Genomic DNA, 14,861 nt, shown 5'->3' on the forward strand with positions numbered 1-14,861 from the left:
CTTAAAACGTTGATGTAAGGCATAGGTTGACGGCAAGGGGACTCTAACCCATGATCCGTCTACCACTAAGGATATTTCACGTCTGAACTGTGGTCGGTGCAAGCCGGAAGCGGAATTCGTATCGAACAGCCATCGCCGGGATCGAACCCCGGTTCACCTCATTGGAAGGCGAACGCTCTATCCCCTGAGCCATTATTTAACTCTATTATCGTTCTTCTTAAGTTTTATTACACGATAATATGGATCATTTTAAAATCTTATTAAGGTCGAAGTCAATGTTATGGTTCACGACGCAGGTATTGTGGATTAATGATGAATCGATTTTTCTGAAAATTTCATTAATTGATGTGTTATATTTGAAATTGAAATAAAAATGCCATTATTAAAATTATAAAATTCACTATAAAGTCTATGTCTTTGTACTTAAAACATTTTTGAAATCAAATGATGATTTTTAAATTTAGCTCCCAAAAATAAATAATGATCCGATTAAATTTCAATCCATTTTTAAAAGATTAAAGATTTTTATATTATTTGAAGGTTTAAATAGATTTAAATGGTTCAAGAAATAGCTTCAGTAATAAATTTCGGACCATTGAAGATCTACCACTCTGTAAGCATATATTTACGTAGATATTTACCTGGTTTTCCCCAAAGTAAGTATCATTTTGGAAAAACGTGACTAAAAATGTTTTTTTCGAAACGAATTTTATTTTCGCATGAAAGGGCATTTTAGAAACTGTTTTTCAACACAGTTACCCCCATCCTTCAAACATTTGTCATAGCCGGAAGCTAACTTTTCTGTACCCTCCGCAAAGAAAGATGCTGTTAGGTANAGCTACCGTAGCGGAAACCCTGGCCGGAAGCTAACTTTTCTGTACCCTCCTCAAAGAAAGATGCTGTTAGGTAAAAAGAGATAATTTAACCCTTTAACGCAGATGGGACTTCAGTGTCCCTTTTATATATTTTTTTCTGACACTCTAATAGTCATTAAAAAATCTGTTAAATTATCGGAATTACATTTGTACTAAAACATTAAATCCAAAAAAAAGTCAGTTGGAATTTTTTTTTAATTATTTAAAAATGAATCGGTAATTTATTTTGTAGATTAAAGAAATTTCAAAGATGAATAACTGTTTCTCTTAGATCTAAATATGAATGCAAATTCGAAAAAATATTATTTGGAAGTAAGCCGTGTTTGCAAAATTTTAACTTTAACACAGAAAAGGGTATCGGTGCTTCATGCTGTATTTCATAACCATTCAATTCATTATTAAAATGCTACAAATAATATTTTTCACTTATTTTGACCGAAATTAGTACAAAATAAATCAAAAAATTTGAAGAATATATTTCATAAAAATTCTGCATCTAAAGGTTCAGATTTACTTTGCGATTTGCCATGAACATTGCGACGCCCATCATTCAACTATCAACCGTGCCACCATTCCATTATTTGTAACATTTTCACCATAAATCTCAACATGTTCAAGCTGAATTTCAGGTTTCTTAAGATTCTTTGCTTTCAAAGACCGTATTGCAAAAAGGATTTCACAGTCGGCAGGATCGGCAATCGTTTTGGACACTTTGAGCTCTCGCAAAGACGTGTATACACAAAATTGGCTGTAATGGCGTCGGTGGATAGGCAATCAACCAGAGACATGTGTGCACATGCGCAGAACTGCATCACTATTGCTGCAGTGGAGGTAGAGCGAAACGGTACTTTCCGTACATGCCTCGTGTTCGATTCAGTTTCAATTAGTGCAAAAGAAAATACATCATCATGGGACCACTTAACTAAATGCATTCCTCAAAACTAATCGGCGTGATATATCCTGAGAAATTTACTAAACTGCATAATAAACAAATGAATAATAATTTTAAGGATGTAATTGAATTGGTCCAGAAAAATTTAATTTCTATCTTATCATATTATAAGAACAATTTTTCAAACAAACAACGAATTTGCAACACACTTAAGTTCTAATATAAAACTTGTGAAATAATTGTTATTATAGTTGTTATTATTGTTATTATTGAAATAATAGTTGTACGGGTGCGACGTATGGTGTGGCAGAAGTCGAATTCTTGGCCATAGATGGCTCCACTGGAAAACAAGAACAATCGTACCCACTCTGCCTAAACAGGCATACGTCAACAACAATTGTTATGCTTGATTCATAAAATAGAATAAAGTGTTTAAATATATCTACATTAGTATCGTTACAAATATTTTGTTCCTTCCCATGCTTAGTAAAAAATAAGAATAAAGTGTCATAATCTATTTTATCTAAAACACTAATGCACGTATTATTACTAAAACATTGCAATATTTTTTTAAGTTTGTAACTAAAAGCTGAAACAATCAGAGCTATAAATTGAGCAAAAAGTGAAAGGTAGAAAACGAACATGTAAACAAGCAAATTATTCTGTAATTGTGTTACATGTATACTTATTAATAGACGCAGATAATATAATAATTTAGAGCTATATTTTACTTTTAATGGGAGAGAGATGCGTTTCATCAACGGAGTTGAAAAGAAATATGTTGCGCATGAAGTAAACCTAACTCTGTTATACTATCTCCATTTTTTCTTACTTTATTACTATGATTTTTTACTCATTCTCTATTATTTTTCTTTGATTTTTATACATTTTACGAGTTTGGAATAAAAGATTTAAAACTATTATGTCGCCAAATACTGACTTTTACAATTGTGTAAATTATAAAATTTTCTGACTTGTTTCAATTTAAGTATCCAAGTTGCATTGAAATTAATGTAAGTTAAATATTAAAATGCATAATCGCAATGAAATGTTTAAAAGTCTAACTGTTTACAGAATATATATATATATTTAATAACCGTCGTTGAACAGCCGACCCAATTTTGGGTTTACGGCTGCTAATGTTCAACTCCTTAGCCTTGTAATTTTGAACCCAATGCAGAAGACAAGGAAACTCCTGGATCAGTAGCCCCAGAAGTATGATTTCTTATGGGAACATGGAGGGGTTAATGACTCGACAAATTTAACGTACATCAGTTACCATCTACTACACGGGGATGTTCGGCCAGTGGGGATCGAATCCACGACCTCTTGGACATGGGGACAGTACCCTTCCAACCAGGCTATCCCAATCCTAGAATATACATATTGCATATTTTTCGGACTTTATTCTACAAAATGTAGCATCAACATACAAAGCTAGACTTAAATACTTAATCCAAAGAGTAGGCAAAACAATGCGAAAGGAACTGTGAAAGTCGTCCTGGTATGGTGTTTTCCATTCTAAAAAATCTATAATTTTGCAAGCGTTTTACAAAAAAATTGCAATTTTATGTTTGGTGATTATAGTACAATTATTGAATAGCACTTTTAATACATTTCCAAAAAACACCCTTGATTCAAAATACCAAACAATATATTCTAAACCTGCCGACCCGGTGGCCGAGTGGTTAGTGAGTTGTTATAGACAATGAGTTGTTATAGACAATGTCAACCGTCATCTATGAAAAGGTACCCCGACATAGTTATATACTAGTGAATTGTAGTTGTAATTTTGTAGTGGTAGATACGCTACAGTTAGCATGCCTGACTGCGGATCCGCTGGTTCGAATCCTGCTCAGGGCGTGGATGTTTCTTTCTCTCTGTGTTCTATGTCCTTTCTCCTTTGTGTGTAATTGAGTGAAGGTGAACCGCCCTATAAACGGGTTGTGGTTGTGTGACGTGGGCGATGCTGCTCCACCGCCGTGGCTTCGCCACAGGTGCCCACTGGATAACGAGAAGAGAGTAGCAGTTCTGGCATTTTCTGAGGCCAATGGGACAACCAAGTGCCCACCATTAGAAGAAAAAAAATGTTCTAAACCTTTTAAATTTCACTAGTTAAAGGTTTTAGTAAATTAATAAACGGGGAATTACAAGTGAAAGGTAAAAAAGGTGATGAGATGACTATAAAAAAAAATTCTTAAATGGTGTAAAAATAGACAGTTTTGCAATGTTTAAAAAATAGAAAAGTCCTACACACTTAAAAAAAGTGTTTGATAATAATAAATTAAAAGTCCATGCATTTATAGCGAGCTGAAAACGACTTATGAGGACGCTCTACAACAAAAGACGTGGCTAATCACCTTCATTGGTATTTTAAAATTTGGTAAAATGTATGTTCAGGAAAACCATGAGAAAAACTTAAAATGTTCTCAAAATTAAAAAAAATTATTATAGGGTAACTTCATTCCATTAGGTTTAAATTCCCATAATTCGCTAGCATTTTAATATTTTGAAATAAAAAACTCATCATTTGAATCTTCATAGTTTTCTCCAGATTTACCTGAATTCACTTTTTCTGAACGTTAAATTTCGAATTTGCCTGAACTCACTCTTTCTGAACGTTAAATTTCGAATTTGCCTGAACTCACTCTTTCTGAACGTTAAATTTCGAATTTGCCTGAANATAATTGTTATTATTGTTATTATTGAAATAATAGTTGTACGGGTGCGACGTATGGTGTGGCAGAAGTCGAATTCTTGGCCATAGATGGCTCCACTGGAAAACAAGAACAATCGTACCCACTCTGCCTAAACAGGCATACGTCAACAACAATTGTTATGCTTGATTCATAAAATAGAATAAAGTGTTTAAATATATCTACATTAGTATCGTTACAAATATTTTGTTCCTTCCCATGCTTAGTAAAAAATAAGAATAAAGTGTCATAATCTATTTTATCTAAAACACTAATGCACATATTTTTACAAAAACACTGCAATATTTTTTTAAGTTTGTAACTAAAAGCTGAAGCAAACAGAACTATAAATTGAGCAAAAAAGTGAAAGGTTAAAAACGAGCATGTAAACAAGCATATTATTCTATAATTGTGCTTGATGTATACTTATTAATTAACGCAGATAATATAATAATTTAGAGCTATATTTTACTTTTAATGGCAGAGAGATGCGTTTCATCAACGGAGTTGAAAAGAAATATGTTGCGCATGAAGGAAACCTAACTCGAATTCAATTTAAATTTTCAAGTAACTTTGAAACTAATATAAGTGAAATATTAATTAACATAATTGTAATGAAATGTTTAAAAATCAAACGTTTCACAAAATGTATATGTTGTATATTTTTCTGACGTCATTTTACAAAATGCAATATCTACATACAAAACTAGACTAAAATATATATCTATATCCAAAGAGTGGGAAAAAATTAAAATAAAAATACGAAAGGAACTGTGAAAACTGTTACGTGTGTTTGCAAGGAAAGCGAAAACGGGTAATCCTCCTAGTATTGTATTTTCCATTCTAACAATCTATAATTTTGAAACTATTTTGCAAAAAAATTTCAATTTTATGTTGTTGTGTATAGTGCAATCATTGAATAACACTTTTGATTTCCAAAAAAACACAATTGATTCAAAATACCAAGCAATATATTCTAAACCTTTTAAATTTCACAAGTTAAAGGTTTTACTAAATTAAGAAACAAGGATTAACGAGTGTAAGGTAAAAAAGGTGATGAGATGAGAATATATAAAAAAAATCTTGAATGGTGTATAAATTTACACTTTTGCAATGTTTAATAAATAGAAAAGTCTTAAAAAGTGTCTGATAATAATGAATTAAAAGCTCATAGGTTCTAAGCATTCATAACGAGCTGAAAACGACTTATGAGGACGCTCTACGGCGAATTTCGTTTCACCTTCATTGGTATTTTAAAATTACTTGAACTATAAATTCAGGCAAACCAAGAGAAAAACGTAAATTTTTTTCAAAATTCGAGCAAATTATTGTAGGATTACTTCCCCACTGCACTGAGTTAAACTGCCATAATTCTTCAGCATCTTATTAATTAAAAAAAAACTCAGCATTTGAATCTTCATAGTTTTCTCTAGATTTATCTGAATTCACTCTTTTTGAACGTTTAATTTCGAATAACTTATGTGAATGGAGGAAATTTTGCCAGCAATATAGCGTCTTCTTTAAATTTTAAAAGTCTTAAGCGAATAACAATATATATTTCCCATTTTTGACGACATCGTTCATAAATGTCACATACCTCGATAAAATCTACAGAAATGTGAATTAAAAATTAATGTAATTCTATTTATTAATACAACTGATATTTTAAGCCGATAAATTTTCATGCGTTAACGCACTATTAATATTATTCAAAATACAGCAAAAACTAAATGATAAAATAAATTTTAGTATAAATAAAAGAAGAAATAACTTGAGTTCAATCCATTTGTCGGGTGCTGAGTTGCTTTCAAAATACCCGCTGCGATGCGATTTTTTTCCATTTTTATCCATGCAAAATCCATTAATATTCTTTGTCACCATCTTTGCTTGAGTCGCCACTAGACTTTCAGTGGCCTTTCACGCTGGACAATAGTTTAAAAGACTCTCTGCTTCCTATTTTTGCCGCAATAAAAAATAATTAGTTCTAATCGTTGGTATGTACAATAATTTAATTATAGTTTTTAAATATCATTTAAAGAAATAGTGTGCATTTTTATTTATAGCTTAATAAATTTAAACATACTCTTATTGTTATTTAAACAATTTTTATATCTTTAAAAATATTAGGTATTTATTGATCCAACTTTTAAGATATTAATGTAAGCTATGCATGACAAATGATTTTTACAGATTATTGTAAGCATTTAAGAATATGCATGTAACATAAATGCAAGATTTCGGAAATCATTTGTAATTTTACTTTGTTATATATATGTTTATAGAAACTTGTTTGTTTGTTTTTTTTTTTAATTTTTCGTTTAATCATATTTATAATATAACCAATTCTTTTCAGATATTTATTTCAACATTTATATAATTATTATAATAACTAAAATGTTATATTATGTCAAAGGATGTTGTATATAATTAACTTTTTGATGCAAGCTTTCTTTGAATTCCTCTAGTAGTTATTAGATAAGTTTCGCTGTTATTTATTATTTGTCATTTGTTTAGTTATTTGTATTAGTTATTAAGGGATCTAAGCAGTATTGGCAAAGACATCGTTTACCAAAATAAGGATAATTCCCGAAATTATTCCATATGAAACATTTTTGATGCATTAATCCAATTTGTTACAGTAGATACAAAATTATACATTGAAGTATTACATAACATACAAAAGTATTACATTATTCAGTATAGATATTTGGGTTTAGTTTTTTGCCAAAATATATTATTTTAGTTTTAAAAGAATATAGTTTATATTTCATAATTAAAATAAATTATTTTGGAATGTTTCGTAAAATGTATGTTTCATGATGCAAACGTTATATCAACATATTTGACATTATAAACAAGTCAAATCTAAAGTAAAAGTACTTATTTCATAAATCAAAAGCATATAAATTTGTATTTAAAAATAGCAATCAATTTTAAAAACTCTACAACTTTTTAAAATATTACCCAAAAATTATCACAAATCTACACATAATATTTAAAAATAAAATTTGCATTTTAAAACTTATATAATTTTGATTTTAACTTGATTTTAACTGAATAAGAACTGAATTTTGATTTTACACTAAGAAAAAAGTACTGTCAAAACTACCAGAATATAGTATAACTTACCGTGCTATCGGACCACTATAACACTCAAAAATATTTAATGAAGCACTTTGGTGATGATTTTGGTAAAATTAACACTAAAATATGGTTTTATAATATGTAATATTGATGTCGTACATGTTGTAAAATTGGGAAATTTTATCATGAAACCTTAAAGCATAGCATAAAATACCAGTTCACTTTTCAGTTTCGAAGTTTTAACTAGATGTGCGGTAATAAGAGTTATAATTTAAAAAACCAGAATTTCTGGTAAACAGGTACAATATGAACGGAAAGAAGGAAAATTATCAAATGAATTTCTGAAATCCCATATAGTTAGATTTTATTAACCAAAATTATGTTTGTTTGTTTTTTTTAATTTTTTTTTTAATCTGATATCTGATAAATATCATTACCAAGGAGTTCGATAATTATTTCAGAATTTTATTCTCCTTGTATTTTCAAATTTGTTGACATAGTAACATAAAACCAACACTTTACAAAGAATTTTAAAAAATTGCAATTGCAAATTCAATAACATTTTTTTAAATAAATTCGTTTTGTCAAAAATATGAAATCCACTAAATCTTTTTTATTATGTAAAAAATTAAAGTGATCCTATAAAAAAATCTGTTAAATATTAAGTCGACAAAGGTGTACTTCAATGTATGCTTGTTAATACCAGATGACTAAAATATGAAATAACTAAATAACTGAAATAATTTCAAATGCATTTAAAATTAGAGAATTTTGTAAGGTCTGAAACGGAATACTTGCTTTAAATTTACATTGTACTTAATACACACTTCTCCATTAGTGACTTTCAATACTTGAATTTTGTAAATTTTACAAGCTCTAGAATTTATTTTTAAATTAAAAGATACTTTCCCATGCATGATCAGTAAGATTTACAACACATATTTAAAATGACAATATTTTTAATGTTTTTATTTGAATGTAATTATAATTAAATGTTGAACCTCAAAAATATCATTGTCAATTCTTTTTAAAATAAGGCGATAATCACATTAAGTCAGTTACCTGCAAGATTCTTATTTATCTGAAATATGTGTTATGCTATGGTTTGCAAAATATAAAGTTTTTATGAAAAAATATCTATTCATTCCGTACATATTCATTTAATAATATTTGAGTTTTATAAATTTTAAAAGATTGGTGATAGATAAAATTAATAATCTGTAGAAATAATTCTAGTTTTCAAAAAAATTACCTCAAGTCATTTTTAAAAAGTGGATGTTTTGAAAATATTTATTAAATTATAGCAAAAATAATTATATGCTAAACTTAGGCTCAACTTGAAATACATGCTACGCTAGTATAATTACAAAATATTTTACTTTCTTATTTTTCGCTTATAAATGTCTTCAACAATTACTATTATTTTTATATTTGTATTGTATTTTTAAATGCATAATTTATTTTTCAATATTAGTGTAATGCTAAATGAACTTCGATATTTTTTAGACTAAAAATAAACAACTTTTATGATTGGCCTGATCGAACGAATAATAGTTATGCGATTCTATTTAATAAATAACTTCCATTTGGCGCTGATGTGTCATTTAATTGATTTTATGAGCTTCCGAAAAATAAGAAACACTTGACTGAAATAAAATCACAAACTCAATCTTGAGTTTACGACTACTAATGTTCAACTCCTTAGCCTTGAAATTTTGAACCCAATCCAGAATACAAGGGAACTTCTAGATCAAGTATTGGGAGAAACTTGCCTTCGTGGATGACTCTTTGATGGAACTAACCGGCATTTGCGTTACACGGAGAGGAAAAGCACGAAGACCTCCCACGGTTCGCTTGATGACAGAGGGACTCTAACTCATGATCCGTCTACCACTGAGGATATTTTAAATCAGCACTGTGCTCAGTGCAATCCGGACGCGGAATTCGCTTCCACCAGCCATCGCTGGGATTCGAACCCGGTTCACCTCATTGGAAGATGGACGCTCTATCCCCTGAGCCATCACGGCTCAATGAAATTAATTGGTACTATTCTCCCAAAGCTGTAGAGTTGGTTAGTTTTAAATGTTCGCCTTCGAACTTTTCCAAGAAATCGACTATGACACCAACTTATAATAACTCTGATAAAACTTTATCCGAATCCTGGAAAAGAAATATTTACTTGCAATGTCTTTTAATTAACTTTCTTTTACTCTTTGTAACATTTTTTTAATAGTTATAACTTAGTAATTATTATACGAGTAACATTTTACATTATTATATATAAAGAGTATCTACATATTTCTTGATATTTGGCAGTATCTTTCGATACATGTAAAATACAAGGCCGCCACCCAAACATAATTTGAGATATAAAGCGTTACGGTATTTTCCATTAATTTTTTTATGTGATTAAATTATGTCAATATAATTCTGCAATTAACAGTTTTTGATAGACAACTAAATAATACTATATAATTACCTATTAAAAGCTGTTAATAACAGAGTTGCCTGCTTTTAGATTTTTGATAAGTATTTTAGTTTTTATAGCAATTAACGTTAAAAAAACTTTTTAGCGTCACCCAAATCAGTTTTCATCAGTTTAATAAACTGTAATAAAATTAGATTTTAAAAAATCTCAAAACTGAGAAACGTGAAGTTTGAAATTACTTACTCAAAACAACAAAACGTATCATTTTATTGCCTTAAAGATTTGAAGAAACATTCGTAAGAGTTCTAAAAATTATCAATCGCTATTTCTCCTAATCTAATAAAGCGACCCCTTTGTTTTCTACATTTTTGTTTTATTTTCTACCCTTTTTGAAGGGCACTGTGCTGTATAATAATACTATATCATCAAAAGTTAAAAAAAAAAAAAGAATATCAAGTAAGCCTAAAATCCAAGATGGCGGGCCTCTTAAGCCTTGAATTTTCAAAATTAATGCAGGTTTACATTTATTTCCTAGAAAACAATCATCAGCAGATGAGCAATCACCTTCTTTCCACGTGGATCTTCCTCTTCATGATGAACATGATTCTCTGCCTGGAGCACCAGAGGGAAGTGGAAATGGCGGAGGTGATTGCGGCCATGAAAGATGCTTGCGAAACCATGCCATCCACTATACAGGTCACCAAGGAAGAATATGATGATCTGGGCAACGTTGTCCGATCCTGTGAAGGAAACATTGGTGTCACGAAATGCGAAGGCACTTGCACGTCTCAGGTACAGCCCAGCGTGGTCACTCCTACTGGATTTCTTAAAGTAAGAAAAGCATTTATACATCAATAGTGTTTGACTTCTTCATGCAATGTATTCATATTCATGTGGCTCTGACCCATTCATGTTCAAACTAATTTAATTTTTAATAATGCACTTCAGCAAAAATTGGTTCAACACTGGACCAAATAACGATCGTCTGAATCATTTACAAACTGGCCCTTAATCTCAAGTGAAATGAGATGTTAAAGCATATCATCGCGTCATCAAATTTAAGAACTGTAATAAAATGGTTTAACCATATATCATAGTATTGTTACAGCTAATCTGGACCATGTGTCATGATTCAACACACTTCAAATCCTCCATTTCTGTATTTAATATGAAATGTTAATAAATCGACTTAAAATTTGCCAGAAAATTACATTTATTGTCACTTAAAAATGGGACAGCAAGCAGTAGGTATAACGATTTCTTGAGCAAAGAATGCTAGAACAAGTGAGGCCTTATTTAGTAGTGAATGAGAAGGGCTCAAGGAATATATGCATTTTTCTGACCATTTTATCTACCACTAGAAGACATATCTTTTTATAATATTGAGCAACTTTTGAAATTTAATACATTTCATACCTGTATGTATATGTAACATAAAAAGCTTCAATTAATCTTTTTATGTTATTCCTTTTCTGTAAATCCTTTCCTTAATTTATTATTCTAATCGAAACACTTTCTCACACTTTTAAGTTCACATCCTGTCCTTAAATCTATTTTTGGCTCATGCATGCATTAATTAAAAGTAAGACATTTTTCCCTTACACGGAAAGGAAAACCACGACAACTTCCCATGGTTATCCAGATAGCAAAGGGGATCTAACCCATAATCATGTACCGTATTTTTCCTTATTCTTTTAACAGACATTCGTTATTCCGTGATGATTCCTTCGATATCTATTTTTTAGAATCCTTGTAAGTCAGAAATGTATACACATCAAGGATCGCAAATTAATATTTAAGTGAAGGAAAAACACAAACGAAATTTAACTTAGAAAAAGAAAAACATTTGATTGCCTGAGAACTTGAAAAGTGATTACTAGAGCCCGGATTTTGATGACCTAAAAAATCTCAATTAATGCCCTTAAAAAGTGCAAAAAATGCCCTTATGAACTGCAAAAAATGCCCTTAAAAGTGCAAAAAAATGCCCTTAAAGTGCGAAAATTGCGCTAAAATTGCCTTATGACATGACTTAAATAAAAGTAAAAATATTGAACTAAAACAATGTTTTACTCTTTAAAATTATTATGAGTCGTTTNAATCTAATTAATTTGTATTTTTTATTAATTAATTTAATTAATTTGCATTTTTCATAATTAATTTTTATTTTTTATTAATTAATTTAATTAATTTGTATTTTTCATTAATTAATTTAATTAATTTGTATTTTTTTTAATTAATTTAATTAATTTGCATTTTTTATTAATTAATTTAATTAATTTGCATTTTTCATTAATTAATTAAATTAATTTGTATTTTTCATTAATTAATTTAATTAATTTGTATTTTTTAGGACTGCCATTGCTGTCGAGAGACTTGGATGAGGCAAAGAGAGATTCTTTTAACAGATTGTTACACGCAAGACGGGAAAAGAATTTTCGGACAACAGGGCACTATGGTCATCCATTTAAAAGAACCAGAAGCCTGCGCATGTCATAAGTGCGGTCTATAAAATTTTACTTAGCTTTACGTTTTACTGCTAGGCTACCAATGTAAAACAAACAAAATTGTTAATTTCCCAAATATATAATTTTTACAAGCATATCATTTTTTTTACAAAAATCCATCTTTAACTGACTATTTTTTATCTTTTCAAATAGATTTTGTGTGATATAATTAAACAGCAATTTTTCAAAATTTGTTCAATCATGTGTTTTCTTTTAATTGCTGTGAGATTTTTTCTGCTTTTTGCGTTTATTTAAAATAAATAGATTTTAGATAATAATGTTTTCATTTAGTTTCCAAACTATGTAAAACTTGACTAGAAGTTAAAAGTAATAATTTAAATAAATAAACATAAGTTTACAATTAAAAACCTGTTTCCTATTCTTTAAGTAAAATATGATTTTACATGAATTTTTTCTATTAAAATATTTCTAAAAAATTTTTTTTAGTCAAATGTTTAAATCAGTATTGTTACATACAGTTTTTACACTTGTAAAATTTAATTATTAGTAATAAAAATAATTACTCTTACATGCAAAAAATAGTGAGCTGCTTGTAAAACTTGTTTCTCATTCTTTGCTACAACTGATATTTAATTTCCCCATGCATTTTAGCTATTAAAAAAAAAGTCGAAAATCGCGACTTTACAGTAAACAGAAAAAATAATTATCTTTTATGTATTTCTAAATAGATTAAATTGGCAATTGAATGCTATAAATTATCGAACTAAATATTAAAGCCTCTCTATAAGCCACTTGAATGGTATCAGTTAAGTTGTTGAAATTGAGAAATAAAGATGGCAGCACTAACGTGGAAGATCAATTGCCATTATCATTTCGACGTAACATAAAATAAACGCAATGAATAAACGAGACAACTTTAACAAGAAACAATTGAATAACAGCTGATTTGATTATGAACTATGATTGATTGCATTCAGGCCCATAAATTAAGGATAATTCAGAATCCCCCCGAAATCGAAATCTGAAGTAAAAATTTCACTCTTGGGAGCGTAGTCGAATTATTCAACAAAAAATAAGCACCTTTTAAGCACTTTTCAAGCACTCAAAATTATTTTTAAGCACTTTAAAAAAATATCATAATTAGGCAGGGTTAGAAAGTTTTTGACAATTCACGGTTTTATCTTGTTTTAACCGTCATGTCAAAAAAAAAAGCCTTTTCGCACTGTTTTTGACAATTGTCAAAAATCATGAAATTTTGAATCGGGCAAAACGAATGGCGTTTTCATTCGCTTGTGACTAAAATAGTGGTTGAATTAATTGTGAAAACGTTGAAAAGAACAATCTGAACTGTATCTTTTAGCATAGTTCGAAGCGAAAATCAACATAGTAAAAGAAAAATCTCATTTTGAAAAAGGGAAAATTGAGCACTTTTTAAAAACACCATATGAAAAAAGCACCTTTAAGGGCTTTTAAAAAACGAAAATCAAAAATAAGCTCCTTTAAGCACTTTTTAAAAACGCTAAGCACCCTGTCACACAAATCTTCAAGATTATTATGCCCCCAAAAGAGGCTGATAATACGTCATAATAACATTAGTATAAGAGAACATAAGAACGAAAGCAAAAAGTTAAATAGTTCAGAAGCGTTCAGTGCCATAATCGACTGGATTTTAATTAAAATTATATCCATGTTTAGACAAACAGTAATAGTAATTAATCCATTAATTAAGACAAATGGGTTATGCAACTAAAAAATAATGTTTTTTTTTTGTTTTTTTTTCTAACGACGAGAAATTATTCGTCACTTTGGAAGATGCAGGAAGTGCTGCTCATTTAACGTTACCCGGTGGGAACCTTCGAACCTAAGTCACGGAGGCGAGCAACATTATTCATGCCACACTGCCACATATACCCATTCAAAGGGTAGGTCACATACACACAACTAAGAGGACAACGCACAGAGCTGAACATCAATGCCCTGAGCGAGATTCGAATTCGCAGCGATCGGTTTCACAGTAGGGCAAGCTAACCACTTGGCTGACATATAATGCTTTTTATCAACAGAAAAGCAAATAAGTAAACAATAAAAAAGTAATATTTTCAATTCTTAGCTATAAAATAAATAAATAAATTATCCTAAAATATGAAACAAAGGTGCAAGAAGACAACAAATAAATGTGGACCTTATTAATCAACAAAATAAAAGAACAACTTTACGATAACTAAGTCATTCTATATAAATTATTGAAAAAAATACTAAATTAATAAAAATATTATACAAACAATCTGCATTAACCTGAAATTAAATCAGACTTCATCAGCTGACGAACGTTTTTAAGAATCGAAGGAGGGGACTATAAAAATGCAATACATTACGATTTTCGATTTACAAAAAAATGAATCATAAATAAGGTAGATAATT

General features: G+C 29.5%; 2 protein-coding genes across 6 annotated transcripts in view; one reads left to right on the forward strand and one right to left on the reverse strand.

Annotated features, from left to right (window-relative positions):
* The window catches only part of LOC110282168 (Partner of Bursicon), a 103,825-nt gene extending 91,068 nt beyond the window's left edge, over positions 1-12,757 (forward strand). The window contains exons 1-3 of one of the 2 annotated variants that reach the window (XM_043042921.2): positions 6,314-6,457; positions 10,511-10,806; positions 12,326-12,757. In XM_043042921.2, the coding sequence (XP_042898855.1) occupies positions 10,528-10,806; positions 12,326-12,484 (438 nt within the window). In that variant the 5' untranslated portion in view covers positions 6,314-6,457; positions 10,511-10,527 and the 3' untranslated portion in view covers positions 12,485-12,757. Of the gene's footprint in view, positions 1-6,313; positions 6,458-10,510; positions 10,807-12,325 lie in introns of those variants that run through there. The other variant, XM_071182914.1, reaches the window with a different exon arrangement.
* Positions 1-14,861, reverse strand: part of LOC107440803 (Cuticle-tanning hormone bursicon) — a 54,405-nt gene that overhangs the window by 7,363 nt on the left and 32,181 nt on the right. The window lies entirely within an intron of this gene.

The sequence above is a fragment of the Parasteatoda tepidariorum genome, chromosome 7 (genome assembly GCF_043381705.1).
Source record: "Parasteatoda tepidariorum isolate YZ-2023 chromosome 7, CAS_Ptep_4.0, whole genome shotgun sequence".
NCBI lineage: Eukaryota > Metazoa > Arthropoda > Arachnida > Araneae > Theridiidae > Parasteatoda > Parasteatoda tepidariorum.